Source organism: Haemaphysalis longicornis, unplaced genomic scaffold (genome assembly GCF_048455015.1).
Source record: "Haemaphysalis longicornis isolate Haplotype H1 unplaced genomic scaffold, Haemaphysalis longicornis Haplotype H1 scaffold_3, whole genome shotgun sequence".
NCBI lineage: Eukaryota > Metazoa > Arthropoda > Arachnida > Ixodida > Ixodidae > Haemaphysalis > Haemaphysalis longicornis.
In genome coordinates, this window is record NW_027526335.1 from 143,434,587 (window position 1) to 143,453,997 (window position 19,411).

The 19,411-nt window shown below is 43.8% G+C and overlaps 1 protein-coding gene across 1 annotated transcript; it reads right to left on the reverse strand.

Annotated features, from left to right (window-relative positions):
• Nucleotides 1-84: 84 nt before the first annotated feature.
• On the reverse strand, nt 85-18,140 carry LOC144175457 (uncharacterized). Its single transcript, XM_077704550.1, has 6 exons — nt 18,011-18,140; nt 15,033-15,191; nt 12,009-12,161; nt 1,766-1,868; nt 1,309-1,388; nt 85-164 (listed from the first exon to the last, which is right to left on the reverse strand). The coding sequence occupies exons 2-6, from the start codon at nt 15,118-15,120 to the stop codon at nt 85-87; spliced, it is 504 nt and encodes a 167-aa protein (XP_077560676.1). The 5' UTR covers nt 15,121-15,191; nt 18,011-18,140.
• Between the last annotated feature and the right edge of the window lie 1,271 nt (nt 18,141-19,411).

Genomic DNA, 19,411 nt, shown 5'->3' on the forward strand with positions numbered 1-19,411 from the left:
GGTGCCGTAGCAATGAAAAGTAAGAAACCAATTTTTGAGTAGGAAAAAGTGTCCTGCCGCCCAATAAAACGCCGTCAGACCTGCCTATTCCGCAGAAATTATTTCTCTCGATTTCTTCATCCCACAATATTCTTGAGGAACAGCTTGAATGAATATCGGAGCACCTTGCAAGGGGAAATTAAAGGCAGCACTGAACACCAAAATTACAAAATACCTTACATAAAATTTTTACTAAACTACTTTAGAATGTGAGCATCTTATAAGACCCAGAAAAAGTGGTTCTCCGCTGGTTGAACGCAAAGACCAACGCTTGCATTTCAACGTTGGAGCAGCTAGGAAGGAGTTCACTCACAAAAACCGTGAACAGATAAATCAGTAACCACAGAAAACAGTAAAAATATACACTCAGGCAGGACGAGCACTTTCGCTTTTTTCAAGCATAGCAACAATGTTGACCTAAAACACCATAATATAGAGTTTGTGTCATATTTCCGTTTTAAAACACACCTGCTACCAATTTCTTAAAATTACGTGTATAACCGTTCAGTTTTACTGCACAAAAATACAAATGGGAAGAGGAAATTTCTGCTAAGCAGCCAAAGGAAAGGGTAAAGAAATTTATAGCTGGATAAAATAAACCGCAAATTTTTTGTAACCGTGTTGGTAGAAAAATGTTTGATCTCTTGAGTATAGGAAGCCATCCCCACTGGGTGAACTTCTAATAGATACTGTGCCACAGAAACTGCATTCGCCAAACGACCAGGGTTCTTATGCAGCCTACGCAGGGATTCTGTGCAATGTAGCAGTTGTTTGGTGGATGCAAGTTCGCTAGCTCAGCACCATTTTCTCCCAGACGACGCTAAATTGGCGCACTTTTTTTGAAAGGAGAAAAGCATCTTGTGCTTCATTTAGCACACTTCAGTGTTATTTAAAAAGCTTTTATGATACTTCAAAACTAACTCGTACAAAGTAACTAAAGTCAATTGCACCAGAATTAGTTTGTAAATGTTTTTTAAACTAATTTTACAAATTATTTCACGAAAATTTATTTTACAAATTCGATTATGCATGTTTCGCACTTTCGTTAATTCGACTACCATGGAAGTAAGTTCATCTCAATGTCAGTTTCATAAAGAAACGAGGTTTCAGGCATCTAGTTTCTACCTTTACTGCACAAGATTGTATGGCTGCGTCGTCGTGAAAGTGTTTACGCACTCCTATTTTCAAGTGACGCATCTCAAATTTCACGTGTTCGTTACAAACAAAGTGAATAGCGACCTTATAATAACGCCACAAATACGTACTTACACTTAAAAAGCTTTGGTAGGTCCTTTCTCAGTGTTTTCCGTATAGCAGTGTTGAACCCGTGGTCTACAGCTTCTTTTTTGCTGGAATAAAGTCCAGATGTAACACAGATATGAGAGTACTGGAGGGGGAATTTTAGGTTTGCGATTTTTGGAGAAGCGTTTATGTACCTACAACAATATTCATTGCTCATGTCAAAGCAGCCGCTAGTAGTTAAATAGCCTTGGTCGATACACTGAAGCATGACGCCAACAAGCCTGTTTAAACAGTATCTTACGCACATGCTCCCTTCTTGGATGACAATATGCAGAGAATATTATCTTGTACTACAAAACAACTCATTAACATAACTCAGATGGTTTTTTTCTATCTAATTCGCTGTGAAATTGAAACATTGTGATCATCATTTCTATTGCATGAAAGGGGGAATAGTTTTTGTTAGAAAGCGCTGGGCACTCACCAGATACAGAAATATATGAGCGAACCAACCCCGATGATAACAATCACAACCAGGGGTACACCAATGATGACACCATCAACCGGGTGGTTGTAGCGGCTGTCCACTGCGAGAGACGTCTATAAACACTCGTCATAAAACCAACTGATACGATCTATTTTCTTTGCGGCCATCACACCTCAAGCTGCGCTTCAGCCACTCTATGGTTAACTGTCGATGGCATGGGACCCATGAAGTTATGTGCTAGTGTCTACTTCTCATTCCCGTGACATTTGCCCTTCTTCGAAGGCGACCACCACGGATGAGATCACACTTATGTGACGGGTCCAACCATGGTGAGATGAGACGTTAATATACAGGGACGTCCTTGCTGCTACGGGTGATGAAGAGCTGGATGAACATTCGCCCCGCAACGAGTCGACCTACTCAAAAAGGAACGTCCGAAACCTATCAAGACACACGAAAAAATGGGGCAGGGGAACGGCAATGTTTTCTTGTCATGCCGCAGCTGATCACATCTACTGCCAGCATGTAATGGGCTGGGTAAACAAGGCTGGAGAAGTGGCGCGCCCATGGCTCACCGGAGCTAGGGCGGCCGACACGACCGAAGAGCTTCGAGGCCATAAAGCCCGGCAGAACCGAGGACCTCGCCATCCTTTGCAGAATAAAATGGTTAGGAATGAGGGACTCGTTGTGAAAACACCTGTAGGAAAGGCCAGCAGTGTATACCACCATAGGAGGCATATGGGAAGGTTGTATTTGGTTTTACTACGATTACTGCAGTTACTATTTTAATTTTAATCCGAAATAAAGTCAAGAAAAACACGTGCCCACAGTGGGGAACAAACGCCCTACGTCTGATTAAATGTCGGATGCCTTACTGCTTCGGCAGCCTTGAAACCGAAACGTAGCACAAGAGGGTTTCTGGTCGGTCGACTGCTCATGACAGGCTGTAGAACCGCAAGCCACGGCCCTGGGGTTACAAAGTTCCATCCACCCAATGTTGCCATAGCAGCGCAGGCTTCCACCCACATCATCAAATAAAGTTCTGCCAAATGTAACCCCCACAAAAAGTGTTGGAGAACCCAGTCATTCAGATAGCCGAATTGGTAAAGCATCCGTGGTTTAATAATGGGGCGCCGGTTCGATTCCCACTATAAACGCGTGGTATAGTTCAATTTCTTTCGTTATTCAATTGAAATGGCAACTTCACTTATAACCCGCCGCGGTGGCTCAGTGGCAAGGCGTTGCGCTGCTGAGCACGAAGTCGCGGGTTCGATTCCCGGCCACGGCGGCCGCTTTTCTGATGGAGGCGAAAAGCACAAACGCCAGTGTGTACGAGATTTCGGCGCACGTTAAAGATCCCAGGTGGTCAAAATTAATCTGGAGCCCTCCACTACGGCGCGCCTCATCGCCTGCGTTGCGTCGGCGCCTTAAACCATACAATCAAAAATCAACTTCACTTATCGTAGTAAAAAAGCCTCACAGTCTGAGATTTAGAGTGCCCACCTTTGCTTCTGTATTTCCTAAAAGAAGTTCCTCATTAATAACCATAGACACTCGACGAGAGATTATTCTGACACGCAAGGGATCACGCAAAGGTTCAAAAAGCAATAGCGAGATCAGTATGCTCAATGTCCGTTGCCCGGAAAAAGTACAAAAATCAAGCATTTCCGAAACAGCGCACGTCACAATATATATATATATATATATATATATATATATATATATATATATATATATATATATATACAGAAAGAAATGCCGGCAGTCTACAACGCCAAAGAAGGCATAGGGGAATTGTTAGACTATTTTTTACCGTTTGTAACGTTACATTATTATTATTTTTGTATTAATTACGTGAGAAAGTAAGAACACCACGCGCCCAGAGTGGGGACCGAACCCACGCCTTTCGATTAGACCTCGAATGCCTTACCAATTCGGCTATCTGGGCGACTGCGTTCCGCTTCACTTTCTGGGGTATTTATATATACTACAACTGCATCTGACGCTTGAGGGTGGTAGCCAGCGCCACTCAGACTACACGGGGAGAAGGGGACCTCCTTTTCAACCCCCGGGGCGTGACGCGGACGTCTACAGCCCGTCATAAGCGGGTAACTGGCGGGAAACCCTCTTATGCTACCTTGGCATCAAGGCTGCCAGAACTGAGGCCCTCACTAAGCTTTCGCACGATAATAGGGTTTGGAAATGAGGGGCTCGTTAGGAAATACAGAAAGAAATGCCGGCAGTCTACTACGCCAAAGAAGGCATAGGGGAATTGTTAGACTATTTTTTACCGTTAGTAACGTTACATTATTATTATTATTTTATTAATTACGTGAGAAAGAAAGAAAAACACGCGCCCAGAGTGGGGACCGAACCCACGCCTTTCGATTACATCTTGAATGCCTCACCAATTCGGCTATCTGGGCGACTGTGTTCCGCTTCACTTTCTGGGGTATTTATATATACTAAAACTGCATCTGACGCTTGAGGGTGGTAGCCAGCGCCACTCAGACTACACGGGGAGAAGGGGACCTCCTTTTCAACCCCCGGGGCGTGACGCGAACGTCTACAGCCTGTCATAAGCGGGTAACTGGATAACAGGGTATATATATATATATATATATATATATATATATATATATATATATATATATATATATATATATATATATATATATATATATATATATATATATATATATATATATATATATATATATATATATATATATATGTATATATATATATATATATGTATATATATATATATATATATATGTATATATATATATATATATATATATATATATATATATATATGTATATGTAGTAGATAGTTACGAAATGAGGGGCTCTCTGGCGAAATACAGAAAGATAGGTTGGCAGTCTAAAACCCCATAGGAGGCCCACGGGTGCTGTTAGGCTCTTTTTTAGTACGGTTAGTGAAGCTAGCATTTTTAACTATACATAGGAAAGAAAGAAAAAAAGAAAAGCTCGCGCCCAGAGGGGGACCAAACTCACGCCCTTCGATTTGATCTCGAACGCCTTACCAATTTGGGTATATGGGCGACTGTGTTCTACTTCACTTTATAGCGTATTTATAGTTTGTAGAACTGTGTCTGATGCTTGAGGGTGGTAGCCAGCGCCACTCTGACTACACGGCGAGAAGGGGACCTTCTTTGCAGCCCCGGGAACTGACTCGAACGTCTACAGCCTATATGAGCAGGTAACTAGTGGGAAGCCGTCTTATGCTACCTAGGCATCAAGGCTGCCATAACCTAGACCCTCGCTAGGCTTTGGCCGAATAATATAGTTAGGAAATTAGGGGCTCGTTGAGGAAATACAGAAAGATAGGTCAGCAGTGTACAACGCCAAATGAGGCATAGGGGTTTTGTAAGGCTCCTTTTTAGTACAGTTAGTGAAATTAAAAGTTTTAAGTATACGTAGGAAAGAAAGAAAGAAAAACTCTCGCCCAGGGAGGGGACCGAACCCTAGCCCTTTAATTTGATCTCGAATGCCTTACCAGTTTGCCCATCTGGGCGACTGTGTTCTCCTTCAGTTTATGGGGTATTTATATTTTTTAGAACTCTGTATGATGCTTGAGGGTGGTAGCCAGCGTCACTGTGACTACACAGGGAGAAGGGACCTTCTTTCAAACCCCCGGGGCGTAACTCGAACATCTACAGCCAGCATGAGCGTGTAACTGGCGGAAAGCCGTTTTATGCTACCTAGGCTTGATGCCTAGGTAGCATCTCGGCTGCCAGAACCGAGACCCTCACTAGGCTGTCGCAAAACAATGTAGTTAGGAAATAAGGGGCTCGCTGAGGAAATACAGAAAGATAGGTCGGCAGTGTACAACGCCAAAGGATGTGTAGGGGTGTTGTAAGGCTCCTTTTTAATACAGTTAGTGAAGTTAACATTTTAAAATATACGTAGGAAGGAAACAAAGACATACAAACTCGCGCCCAGAGTGGGGACCAAACCCACGCCTTTCGATTTTTATGGCATGCCTTACCAATTCGGCTATCTGAGCGAGTGTGTTCTCCTTCAGTTTCTCGGGTATTTATATTTACTAGAACTGTATCTGACGCTTGAGCGTAGCATCCAGCGCCACTCTGACTACACGGGGAGAAGGGGACCTTCTTTTCAACCCCTGGGGCGTGTCCCAAATGTCTACAGCCTGCATGAGCGAGTAACTCGCAGGAAGACTTCTTACGCTACCTAGGCATCAAGGCTGCCAGAACCCAGACCCTCTCTAGGCTTTCGCAGAATAATTAGTTAGGAAATGAGGGGCTCAGAAGAACTGCGAGCTGGGCGTGTACTATAGCGCTTTTCCCACCATGAACATGTACCAACAGGCCCAGCTCGCAGTCCCACCATGAATGAGTGGCTCGTTGAGGAAATACAGAAGTCTACAACGCCAAAGGAGGCATAGGGGTGTAGTTAGGCTCATTCTTTACTACAGTTAGTGAAGCCAACACTTTGAAATATACGTAGGAACGAAAGAAAGAAAGAAAAGCTCGCGCCCAGAGGGGGACCGAACTCACGCCCTTCGATTTGATCTCGAATGCCTTACCCATTTGGGTATATGGGCGACTGTGTTCCACTTCACTTTATTGCGTATTTATAGTTTTTAGAACTGTGTCTGATGCTTGAGGGTGGTAGCCAGCGCCACTCTGACTACACGGCGAGAAAGGGACCTTCTTTGCAACCCCCGGGAAGTGACTCGAACGTCTACAGCCTATATGAGCGGGTAACTAGTGGGAAGCCGTCTTATGCTACCTAGGCATCAAGGCTGCCAGCACCTAGACCCTCGCTAGTTTTTGGCCGAATAATATAGTTAGGAAATGAGGGGTTCGTTGAGGAAATACAGAAAGATAGGTCGGCAGTGTACAACGCCAAATGAGGCATAGGGGTTTTGTAAGGCTCCTTTTTAGTACAGTTAGTGAAATTAAAAGTTTTAAGTATACGTAGGAAAGAAAGAAAGAAAAACTCTCGCCCAGGGAGGGGACCGAACCCTAGCCCTTTAATTTGATCTCGAATGCCTTACCAGTTTGCCCATCTGGGCGACTGTGTTCTCCTTCAGTTTATGGGGTATTTATATTTTTTAGAACTCTGTATGATGCTTGAGGGTGGTAGCCAGCGTCACTGTGACTACACAGGGAGAAGGGACCTTCTTTCAAACCCCCGGGGCGTGACTCGAACATCTACAGCCAGCATGAGCGTGTAACTGGCGGGAAGCCCTTTTATGCTACCTAGGCATCAAGGCTGCCAGAACCGATACCCTCGCTAGGCTGTCGCAAAACAATGTAGTTAGGAAATAAGGCGCTCGCTGAGGAAATACAGAAAGATAGGTGGGCAGTGTACAACGCCAAAGGAGGTATAGGGGTGTTGTAAGGCTCCTTTTTAATACAGTTAGTGAAGTTAACATTTTAAAATATACTTAGGAAGGAAAGAAAGAAATACACACTCGTGCCCCGAGTGGGGACCGAACCCATGCCTTTCGATTTGATATGGAATGCCTTACCAAGTCGGCTACCTGGGCGAGTGTGTTCTCCTTCAGTTTCTCGGGTATTTATATTTACTAGAACTGAATCTCACGCTTGAGCATAGCTTCCAGCGCCACTCTGACTATACGAGGAGAAGGGGACCTTCTTTTCAACTCCTGGGGCATGTCCCAAATGTCTACATCCTGCATGAGCGAGTAAATGGCAGGATGACCTCTTACGCTACCTAGGCATCAAGGCTGCCAGAACCTAGACCCTCGCTAGGCTTTCGCAGAATAATTAGTTAGGAAATGAGGGGCTCGTTGAGGAAATACAGAAACATAGGTGGGCAGTCTACAACGCCAAAGGAGGCATAGGGGTGTAGTTAGGCTCATTCTTTACTACGGTTAGTGAAGCCAACACTTTTAAAGATACGTAGGAAAGAAAGAAAGGAAGAAAAACACGCGCCCAGAGTGGCGATCGAACCCACGCCTTTTATTTGATCTCGAATGCTTTACCAATTTGGATATCTGGGATACATTTCTTCTCCACTTTCTTTCTTTCTCCCAAAAATTCTTTATCTATTTCAATGACCTACGGCATCCTCCCATTTGCTTTCCTTGGCTATATTGACTGGCAATCCTTATTTCTGTATTATTTCAACGAGCCCCTCATTTGCCAATTATGATTGTCTACATGAATAGCGAGGGTCTCTGTTCTGGCCGTCTTGGTGCCATAGGTAGCTTAAGAGGGCTAAACGCTTGCCAACCAGTCTCGACATGTCGTAGACGCTCGAGTCACGACCCTGGGTTAAAAAAAAGAAGGTCCGCTTGACCCCTAGTAGACTGAGTGGCGCTGGCTACCACCCTTAAACGCTGACAACAAATCTCTACATAAGTACTCGAGAAAGTGGAGGGGAAAAACAGCCCCGCCGGTAGCGCAGTGGTCGTCGCAGCAGACGCGTATTCTGGAGGTCGTTGGTTCGGATCTCACCCGGCAGGCATTTTTCTCCACTTTCTTTCTTACTCTCTCCAAAGATTCTTTAGCTGTTTCAATGACCTGTGGCGTCCACCCCTTTGCTTTCCTTGTCTATTTTGACTGGAAATCCTTATTTCTGTGTTATTGCAACACGCCCTTGTTTTCCTATTCTGATTCGCTTTATGTATATATATATATATATAGAGAGAGATATACGGGACGAGGGACTCGGTAAAGATACATATCAAGGTTGCAGTCGTCATTGCCAGTGCTATTCGGCTTTTTTTTTTTTTTTTTTTCGAAATATTTAATAGGGCCGAATGACGTGTGCTTGTCACGTTTCTTTTGATTCATTGATAAATAAGCGAAAATATAAGTCGAGAACAAATCCGCCGTTTTCCGGGAGCGGGACTCGAGCCCACATCTCCGCATAACCGGTGCGGTGCGTTAGCCATTACGCTATCCCCACAGCGGCTTCTCTCTCGACTTTAAAGCGGGGGTTTATATTTACAAGATCTCTGAGGCCGGTCAACTAGCGCCGCCCCTCGACTACCGCGGGAGACGTAGAACGTCTTCTTTCCCAGCGGCCGCTGGGAAAGAATATATATATATATATATATATATATATATATATATATATATATATATATATATATATATATATATATATATATATATATATATATATATATATATATATATATATATATTTATATATTTTTACATATATTGCCGCGAACCGTGCATTTGGTTGGTTTGTTGATGTTTTGCTTTTACTGCCCGGCTGTGCCGGTGTGCGTTATCAGCGTTATCTGTGTAGCAAGGGAAGCGCGTGTTCCATTCTTTCTTTCTATGCCACTTCTATTGTCTCTTCTCATATGGAGGGTGTTTCGAACTAACGTGAACAGCCTAGAATAATCTTTGTTCTGGATGTATTTCGACGGTTTTACAAACGCTCGCTCCCAAAGATAAATTACCGCGGAGCCGACGCCGCGGCATTCAATTCGCCGAGAATCGCCTACGCACATCATTTTGTTAACTGCTGCTTCGCCGCCTGTGTATTCCTTGAGTTGTTAGGGGAGCACAAATTCGCTCCAATAAACCTATTTTTTTCTTTAAGACAACTGCGTCATCTTTGTCTACGTGACAATATATATATATATATATATATATATATATATATATATATATATATATAGATTTATATGCGTATATATTCAAAGTTTATATGCGTATATATTCAAAGTTGGAAAAATGGGCTAGTTGAATGAACGCAAATTTAGGCGCAGCATTAAGTAAAAACCGTCATGAAATCTAACAGGAAACATGGTTTGTTATTTACTCCTGTTTTAATTTTTTTACAATTTTTAAAAATATTCCGAAGGTAGAAAGTGGAGGAAAAAATGCTGCCCTGGTGCTACCTGGAGCCATGACCTCTAGAATGGCTCTACAAACGACCACTTGCCCTGCGTTCACACCCACAGAGGGAATCTGTCCGTGAATTTGGTTGTCCAGTCTGTGCCGAAGTATACCTTCGACGCAATTGACGTTTTTAGATGCAGAGCATCTGATCCACCCGCCTTATCCCTCCGGCGTCGTCGTCGTCGGCGGCGGCGGCGGCGGCGTTGTCCACCCTACCCCCATTCTCCTCGTCGCGCCAGCTGCGCTCTCCGCCGCTCACCCCCTCTCTTGTCCGATAGCGGACACTCTCTCGCGAGGGGCATTGAATTGGATTCAATTGAATTAGATTGGCTTGGCTTGGATTGAATTGGATTGGATTGGATTTGGATTTGGATTGGATTGGATTAAAGTGGATTGTGTTGCATTGTGTTGCGTCATAGCCGCGGCAGACGCACTGGGGCCGGGGCATGTGCAGTACTCTCTCTTCCGCGGTTTCCTCTCCTTCGGGCGCGCTGCGCATATAACCGGTGTGCCGTTTTCCGGCGAAGCAACATTCACGCTTGGCTCAAACACCTAGAGTCCACGCCGCTTTACAAGTACGCCAACGTCGTCATCGACTGGGACCGGCTTCCGCAGTCCCCTCAACGTTATGCGCGCTGTGAAACGCGGTCCCTTCGCCGCTCGACCTATGCGTCGCATCTACACACGGGGTTCCCGCGAGGCGAGGGGGGAGTTTTTTTTACTATACACGTCTCCCGTTGCGCTATCTGTAAGTCGTTCGGAGGGCGGTTGTGAGCCTTCTAATTTCTGTCCCAACTATGCTTTTGGTGTGGGAGGGTGATATATCGTTACAAAAGCCCACAGCGCACAGCTGAGCCACAGAAAAATTGTGAATAATATAGCAGAGGAAACCGAAATTGAAAAGCAAAAAAACTTAGGCCGCGCATTGTCATGACGATAACAATAATATGCTGCGAGATACGAAGTTTCAGGTGGTTGTGCTAACACCAGTATAATTCTAAGAGGGTTACTTGCTCTTGTGAAATACTTCATTGTGTTCGTACTCTCGACGTCTTCGTACGGCACCTTCCTCACAATGTTTCAGAATGCCCAATCAAAGTGGCCTAGCGTGTAAATTCGGCGAGTAGCAAAGCTGAACATACAATTTGTTTTAAAAATGCATGTCCGCACGGAACACACGCAAACCATGTAAGGCGTTTTATAGTGCGCAATGTCCAAGCGGAGATTCCATTTCATACACAAATTGAATGCTCGGCCACATCATTTGCGTGTTTGCACCCTAAGCCGCTTAGGTTAATTATTCTGGATTATTCTGGATCTGGATCGGTGGAAATCACTACTAGAAAATATCTACATTTCCTGCCCACGTATTCCTGGCAGCTGAACACACGGCATGAGGTACTGTAAACCCTTGAAGCAGGCAGTCAAGTCCGCGGCAGAATAGTTAGCTGCATAAGGATATCTTCAGGTATTACCTTAATGATTATCGGTTTTATGGAGGTGCCTAGTGAACAGGATAAAGTCGTTTATGTAGGGGAAAGGGAAAGGCCATGACTTACTTTCGTATGTGGGGACGGATCTTTGATGCCGTCGGACATATCAGATCACGCATTAATTAAAATTTTGCGAGAAATGTATAGTTAAAGGCGTCATTGCATTGCAAAATAATTCATGTTAAATTTCAAAGGCATCACAATGACAGTTTAGCATAGTTAATAGCCTTGAAGAGGTTTGTTTTGAAAAAGTTAAAGCATCTCCAACCGAAGTGAAACCTGTCACGTGCAGAGCAGTAATTAGCCAGTAGAGCTGTGGCGCCATCCTCTCCTCTTTGCTAACAGCCCACACGGCCTTTCCCTCGCGCTCTCACTCCTCTCTTGATGATTCCATCATTGCGACTGAATAAACAGGGTGACCGCCGGTTTATTACATACATATTGCATCAAACTTACACGCACTATATTTTGCGCTAAAGAACAGGGACAGGGATGAACTGTTTCAGAGGTTTCCGGAGTTTTGAACGGTTGTGCCTATGTGAATCTCTTGTTTAAATATCATCTTACCTTTCGCTGGAAGGCTTGATTCAAGAAAAAAGGGTATAATTTCGGAGCATCTGTTTGCGTGCATGATGGCTCATGGCACTGGAGAGCGGTCGAGGTCTTATGACAAACTGGGCGTGTAAAGTGCGTAAAGTAAACATTTCGCATGGTGATTCTTCCTCTGAAGACGGAAAACCAAATGATCCAACACGCTTTAAGGACTCTGGTCTTTGCTCTTTGCTCACCTAATTAATGTTGATAATACGAAAAAGCCCAACTTTCACTACGAAATAGGCAAATCAAGTAAACGAAACTTACTTGTGTCACAGAAGGGCGCGTTTGTCCAGCCTTCGCGGCAGAGCCCTTGGTCTCGGACGCAGACGCCAGTGTGGACGTCGCAGAATGGCTCCGCTTTGCAGGAGCAGATTCTACTCTGTTTGCAATCCGCCCCATACTTGTGGGGTGGACATGCTGTGGCGTTACGGAAAGGAAGAGAAACGACAGTCAAAACAGTTTATTTCCAGACATGCCCAGCTGAAGGACACGCCCATCCAACTTCAAAGCATTTAGGCGCAGGTAGGGTGTCAAGAGAGTTTTAAAGCAAGAATAACAGCATAAAGAACAAATACAGGCCTCCAATTTTAATTGAGAAAGGGAAAAAACCACTTGAACAAAATATTGCAGGCACCTGTATTGAAAACGTCGAAAAGGAATACGAAATGATAAAAAACGATCACAGAATCAAGCAACCAAAGCCCCTTTTTTAAGAGAAAGACGGTCAACACACGCAGCTTTCTCCAAGACAATATGTGTCCAAGGGAAATCAACCTGTGTCCAAGTGAAATTGTAAAATATAAACTGTTTGAAAATGTCTTTTGTCCGCGTGTGTCAGCCTCTAAAGGGCGACAAAACGCAGTTGCAATTACGTGCCCCTTTATCAATGTCTATTAGCTTTTGTATTTTCTCTCAGTCGTTAGGTGTGATTGTGAGTGTGCCTAAATTTTTCGCTTATCAAAAGTTCTCTGCAATTGTAAAATTAGGTACACGTCAGTTTCATAGCACCAGGAAGCTACTTATCATTCCCACCAGGCAAAACGTTTTTAGGCGCCTGGTGTTCGTTTTTGGAAACTCCGTTGAGTAAGGCTGGCTTCCCTTCAGTGCGTTTTCTTTCACGATATACGGCGCAAGTGAGGCCTAGTAAGCTTACCGTTCAAACGCAAAATAAACAAGAAAAACAGAGCATAAACATTCATAAGTCGCAGTGATCCCGTCGGTGACGTTACGCGATCAGGAATCACAACATTCTCTGTACTTTTTTAACCAAAGTTCTAAATTCTTAACCCCACGAGAAAACCCGTCTGCCTGCGTGTAACGCTTCAAGCGTCACACCTCCTGATCATTTTAAAGCACCAATAACAAGAGGAGTGAGTGCTTTTATATTTTTAGATACGACCACTGACGATTACCCTAAAAGTGTGTTCCCAGAAATACACCTGGTACAGTCACGACACCGACATTATTGGCAGGGCGGTGTCTTTAGTGTTTTGTAAAAATGCAAGGGGTCTTACCGTGATATTTAATTAGTAGGCGTTAGGGATTTTATACGTTGGTCTGTGACTACTGACTACTTATATATCCATGTTACTATTCTTAATTAGAAAAAAGCAGGGTTTCGTAAGGGCTACACTAAAATAGACCATATTCACACAGTCAATCATGTGATAGAGAAATGGACAGAGTACGCTCAACCTCTATATATAGCCCTCATAGACTAAGCGAAACCATTTCACTCTGTCGAAAACTCAGCAGTTATTCACTCATTACGGAATGAGGGTGTAGACCGGAATTCTGTAAGACTACTGCCGGATATCTACAATAGGTTCGCAGCTGCCACCGTCCCGCATAAGGAGAGCAGTAAAAACCTATGGGGAAGGGTGTCAGACAAGGAGACACAATCTCTCCAATGTTATTCACAGCATTCACAAAGGTATTCAGAACATTGAATTGGGAACCGGTGGGCGTAAGCGTTAATAAAGAATAGTTCAGTAACCTAAGATTTCTTGATTACCTTGCCTTGCTAACTAACTCAGGGACAAATGACAGAACATGATTACCGCACTGGGAAAGCAGACTAGAATCGGAGGCCTGAAAATTATTATGCAGAAACTAAGTATTCCGCAATAACCTCGGTAGGTCAAGGCGGTTTGAGATGAGTGGCGACGCAGTGGAAGTGCTCACCGAATATGTCTACTTAGGCTAAGTAGTGACCCCAGATCCCAACCTTCAGGAAGGGATAATTAGGATAAAAATAGTGTGGAGTTGATTCGGCAGGCATCCTAAGATACGGAATGGCAGCCTACCGTTTTCCCTGTAGAAGAAAGTGTAAGCCAGCTGCATCTTACCGGTACTCAGCTACGTGGCAGGAACTTGGAGGCTCACTAAAAGATTTTTACTGAAATTGAGAATGACTCAGCGAGCAATGGAGCGGAAGACGATAGGTGAAACATTAAGGAACCAGAAGATAGCCGAGTAGGTCAGGGAACAAACGCGTGTTCAGGACATATTAGTAGAAATTAAGGAGAATAAATGGGCGTGGGCAGTTAATGTAATGCGAAGACAAGATTACTGCTGGTCATGAAGGGTAGCAGCGTGGATCCCCAGAGAAGACAAGCGTGGCAGCGGGCGGCAGAAAGTCAGATGGGCACATGAGATGAAGAAGTCTGCGGCGAATAATTGGTCGCAGCTAGCACAGGACTGGAGTATTTGGGGATGTATGGGAGCAGCCTTTCCCCTGCAGTGGGTTTAGATAGATGGTGATGGTGTTGGTGATGTTTCCATTCAAATGCCTTCACAGCAATGCATATGCGGATAAAAGTGAAGTCTCCTTTACTGCTGCTCGCTACATTGCGCAGCTTATATAAAAACACGTTGTGTGAGCCAGCAGGTGTTTTAGTGTCGAATAGGGTCTTCACACTTTGATATCAGATGTGTTATAGTATTGACCTTTGCGACGAGTAGGAAATCAAGGTATACAAGTAAAACAGACTTTAAACAGACATGCTCTGTAGAAATTTTGAGGGATGCGTGCGGTCTCTGAAGGTATTCATAAAAAGTCCTAGAGCCTTAGTCTGTAGGTTTCATACCATCGATACAATGCCTGAAAGGGTCCTTCCAGCAATGCAACCCCCTAGAGTCGTGAAGCGGAGTTTAAAAGAAACCCTGTCTATACCCGAGCGTCCCATGTATTCATCCGATTGTTCCCACGCGGGAGTTTTTTAGGCTTTGATTGACTTTGTCAACGACGTTCTTTAAATTACTAGGAAACTCTTTAGCTACACTCACTCTCATTGCAGAACGGACCGTAAAATCCCGTGCCGCAGGAACAGCCGTAGGGGTTAGGTCGGCAGATCAGCTTTCCACGGCAAGACATTGCGTTTTCGTCCCGGTTGGTGTCTGAACACCGATGTTGGCATTTACTGCCGAAATAATTGTCTCCACATGCTGAAATGAAGGAACAAGAAGGAATATCACGGGAAAATATTATAGTCATCATCGTCAGAAAATGAATAACATATTGGAACAAAAATTCGACAAAAGAGTTAGAAGTGACACTAGTCGTTAAATCCTAATTTTTCTCACTGCCCACTGTGCTCATGTCGTTTATATTTGCATTTCTCCAGAATTCGTTCTGATTTTTTTTCCTCCAGAACAACCGAAAGTTCGTGTTGTTATTGTTTGTACTGGTATATTTTAGTACTTAACTTACTTTCAATTTGTCCTTTGTCGCCGAACAGACACGCTTCTTTCCGTTCCACTGAATTTTACAATTTTCTTTCTACTTTTAAAACCTCAGCTGTCCCCCGTTTGTTACATCGCTGCTGCCATGATATTAGCGTGTAGCAAGGCCCTGACGGGTTTTTTGGCCCTTTGCCAGATCACCTATTCAAGTTGTTTTGAATTCGCTTGGGGTAAACGAAAAGAAGAGAAAATGTGCTATTACTTTTCTTTGCTTCCGCCCATTCGATGAAGTCTGAGGACGCTCGCACCGTGGGGCGTGTCGTGCTACTTCATGACGACTTACCCCACGCCCATGTTGCAGTGGGATACTTAGGATTGATTCAATATAAGAGCTCGATTCTGCTGCGCAAACATCTGCAGCTGATCTTTTCTTGTTAGCCGTGTTGTAAAGATTTTTTCTGTTCGGCAAACATTCGTTACTTAAATTTTAAGTTCCTGCCTGCTCTCACGTTTTCAACGGCGTTAGGGTAGCTCAGAAAATACTACACTAAAAAAGTACTTTTATTTAAGAAGAACATGTGAAAATATAACGATAATTCGTTTCGTGTCAGGTTTGCAGCATGCTGGAATTCCTCTCAAAGGGTTTTAGAAGTGCATGTGTGCGTGGGTGTGCCTTTTTCTGCATTGTAAATGAGAGCAGTAGAGTATGCGCAGTAAACACTGACCTACTATTGAATTCTGGCGGGAAAATATTCATCGTCCCACTCTCCCTTTCAGCATATAACACACCAAACTGCCCCTTATGTGATAGCGCTCATTACTGTTCATCAAAAGAGATAACGACGTATTCTACATGGCTGTATTAGGATATTTTTAGCCAAAAATACATACGGTATGGCGAAGTCGATGCATATCACGCTGGCATCAGTGTATTAGTTCAGACAGTGCAATTGGAAAATTTGAAGAAATTGTCCGAGCGTCGTTATGCTGATTCGGGACACAGAATTGACCAGTTTGTGAATACACCAACCCGATATCGTTAGCCTCAGTTGAATAAACAAGTGAACAGGTTGCCACCAATGCAAGTTTTTAAGGCGAACGGCTTATATTTCGCTTAGAACAAAAAGGGTATTTTCGTCGTATGCGTCGACACCAATGGCAGTGAAGGTCAGGTGATCCAAGTGGCGGCAGCTGCTAGAACTCCAGAAGAGTACCATAGCATGTCAGGGGTGCATTCAAAATGAATAATGATGATCAAAGTTATTTACGATCGAGAAGTGGTCTCTTATAGTAAGTATAACGTGGGATTATGGTGGATTAAAGTGAATGAGATTGCAATTACAGTGTAGAAGATGCATTATGACTTATAGTCAGATATTGGTGGATTGTGATAATTTGATAACGGCAAAATAGCTTGCCCAATATATAGCGTACCCGTTTCCATACGTTTCTGCCTTCAAAGCATGTAGGCAGACGTAAGTGTACGATACATTTTTTTTTTACCAGCAATACTCTCCTGTAGGTGGCCTTGTTGACGGTTAGTGAGGGTAGCGGTCAGGTTAATTAAATTAGGACGGACATACAACTAAGAAATACGAAACCACAGAATTTTAAATCAGCCCGGCTGACGTGTATGTCACTTTGCTGTCATGTTACGCAGGGAAGCAGTAGAGCGAGACATTTTTTCCTCAGGTTTAAAAACTTAGCCCATGGTAAAATAGACCACCTGAACGTAGTAGATGTGGCTGTTTTAGCCAACAGTGCAAGCTATGCTCTTTTTCTTCGTCTTTTCTTTTTACTGCGGTAGCCCCTCCTAATACCGACATTTTTGTGAATATATGTCCGCTCTGCTGGACGCTGTCCCGTACCTGTTTTTATAGGTTTTGTTATTTTCCCTTGAAGGTGAATGTTCCCTGAAAGGTGAATTTTAGTTGAATGCCCAGTACACCGGCATAGTGGCGTAAAGCATCGACACCACAAAATCCGCCGTAGTACGCCTGCGTGTTCTTCTCATATAAGAAGCGACCGTCTAATTCGAGGACAATGGTACCACTCCTACCTCCACTCTGCACGTAAACTATGGACGTATCAGTATATTGATGTTGTTATATGTCATGGCGAACGCACGTGCAGACATCACGAACAATCATCAGCATTCTTCACCAAAGCGAACTGTGGCAATTGGAAATGATGTTAGCCTGCGGTACAAATTTCTCACAACATCGTACGTCCATTAAAACTTTCTCCTAACCGCATGCAGGATGCATGAACTCCTCGAACACACGCCAACGGTTAGCTTCATAGTGCGTCGGTTTGCACTGTCACGTTTGAGTCCGGCTGTTTGGTAAATTTGAGCGTCTATTGAAATATAGTATAACACTAACCCCACAGCTGAATGCTTGAATTGTGCTCGAAATTTATACATTGATTCTCATTCTGAGTAACGTTTGCCCTTAGTGAATGCGCTATATTAAAATAACTAATTAATATTATAGTCGGTGTTTAAGATGACAAGTTTCACTATATTAACCCCTGATTATACTCGGAACTACCACGTTCAACACAAACTTTTTTCTACTTACGGGTTTCACAAGTCTTTCCTCGAAAGCCTGGTGGACAGACACACTGCCCCGTGACGTTGTGACACACACCTCCGTTTTGGCAGTGGGGGCAGGGGTTATCGCAGTCTGACCCCCGAAGTTCGTGCGGACAGCCTGCAAGGGCAATTCTTTTCTTTTTCCTCTTTCTGGGGAGGTTGAGCTGTTGCTCAAGCCACTCACGATCACCAGATAAAACATATTTCGCATCCCCCACCTGATCCTCTCGGAGCGCACGTCCGGGGGTCCTCAAACCAGAATATGTAGATGCTGCTAATACTTTGCTATAGTGGTGAAAGGGGAGGCAGCTAGGGAGGTACGGTTTCCGTTAAGGAAGACTCACCGGAATGCATTCGTATGATATATTATAATTCGTAACCCACGTGCTTAAAAATCACAGTACACTAATGCGCAATGTTTTCAAGATAAACAAAAATTATCCTAACTGCCTAGTTTTGCTAATTTCCCATTTATTCCTTCTGCACTGAAGTAAAAATTAAAAAGGAATGGATTGTAGTTGAACTAGCTCGCAGTAGATGACACTTGGTGTCCATAAGGGAGTTCATGTCAGTGCAGAAATGAATTTGTTAAAATTAGGCAAACTAGGTCGTTTGGTTCGCTCTTTAGGATTTCTAAAACTTTTCCTATTTGAGCCCGATAATGTTGTTTAAGGGCACGATAGAGATAAAACCAAAATTTGTGTAAATAAATATATTGGAGTCAAAAGTCGATAGATATAGAAGTGTATGGGGCAGTAACTCAAGAAAAACTAAAAAATAATAAAGAAATGAAGCTATCAGTCGCCAAGCAGGGATCACGTAAACCGCGACCGCGCGCACAAGTCCTCAAAGAAACACAAAACATCTTTCTCTACACGTTAAATCTCCTAGATATGAATGAGCAGGTATAACTCAAGCCTTAGCGACATTCGCAAGCTGCCAAGTAGCGGCATTGCTGGCCCTGGTGATGGTTATTGTAGTTTTGGCGTTATCACATGCATGTTACCCCCCGCTGTACACGTACAGAGGCTGCGCTAGCTAGGCCCATCGGCCTTGCCGTAAATTTTAATTTCTCAGTTTATTTTAATTTTTTCTGAGTTTTAGGTCAACGCGCCTGCCTGCATCGAAACAGCAGGCAAATGAACACGCACTTCCATTTAAGTGCTCGTGCCCCGGAGTCATACTTCGGAAAAGTTGGGTGCCACTCGCACTCACACAGCAAAATATATTTTTCCACACGCACTCACACTCACGTTCACCAGTCGCCATCACCACTCGCATCAACTCGCGCTCACACTCACCACTCAGCGTGACTAATCGAATCGGACGCACTCGCGCTCATATTTACCACTCTTCCTCACCACTCTTACTCACTGACGCTCACCCC

Coding starts and splice junctions, on each gene's coding strand:
- LOC144175457 (XM_077704550.1), bottom strand. CDS start 15,120: ATGTCTTGCCGTGGAAAGCTGATCTGCCGACCTAACCCCTACGGCTGT. Junction 12,162..15,032: donor CGGTCCGTTCTGCAATGAGA/GTGAGTGTAGCT, acceptor GTAACGCCACAG/CATGTCCACCCCACAAGTAT. Junction 1,869..12,008: donor CGCGCCCTTCTGTGACACAA/GTAAGTTTCGTT, acceptor CGTCTCTCGCAG/TGGACAGCCGCTACAACCAC.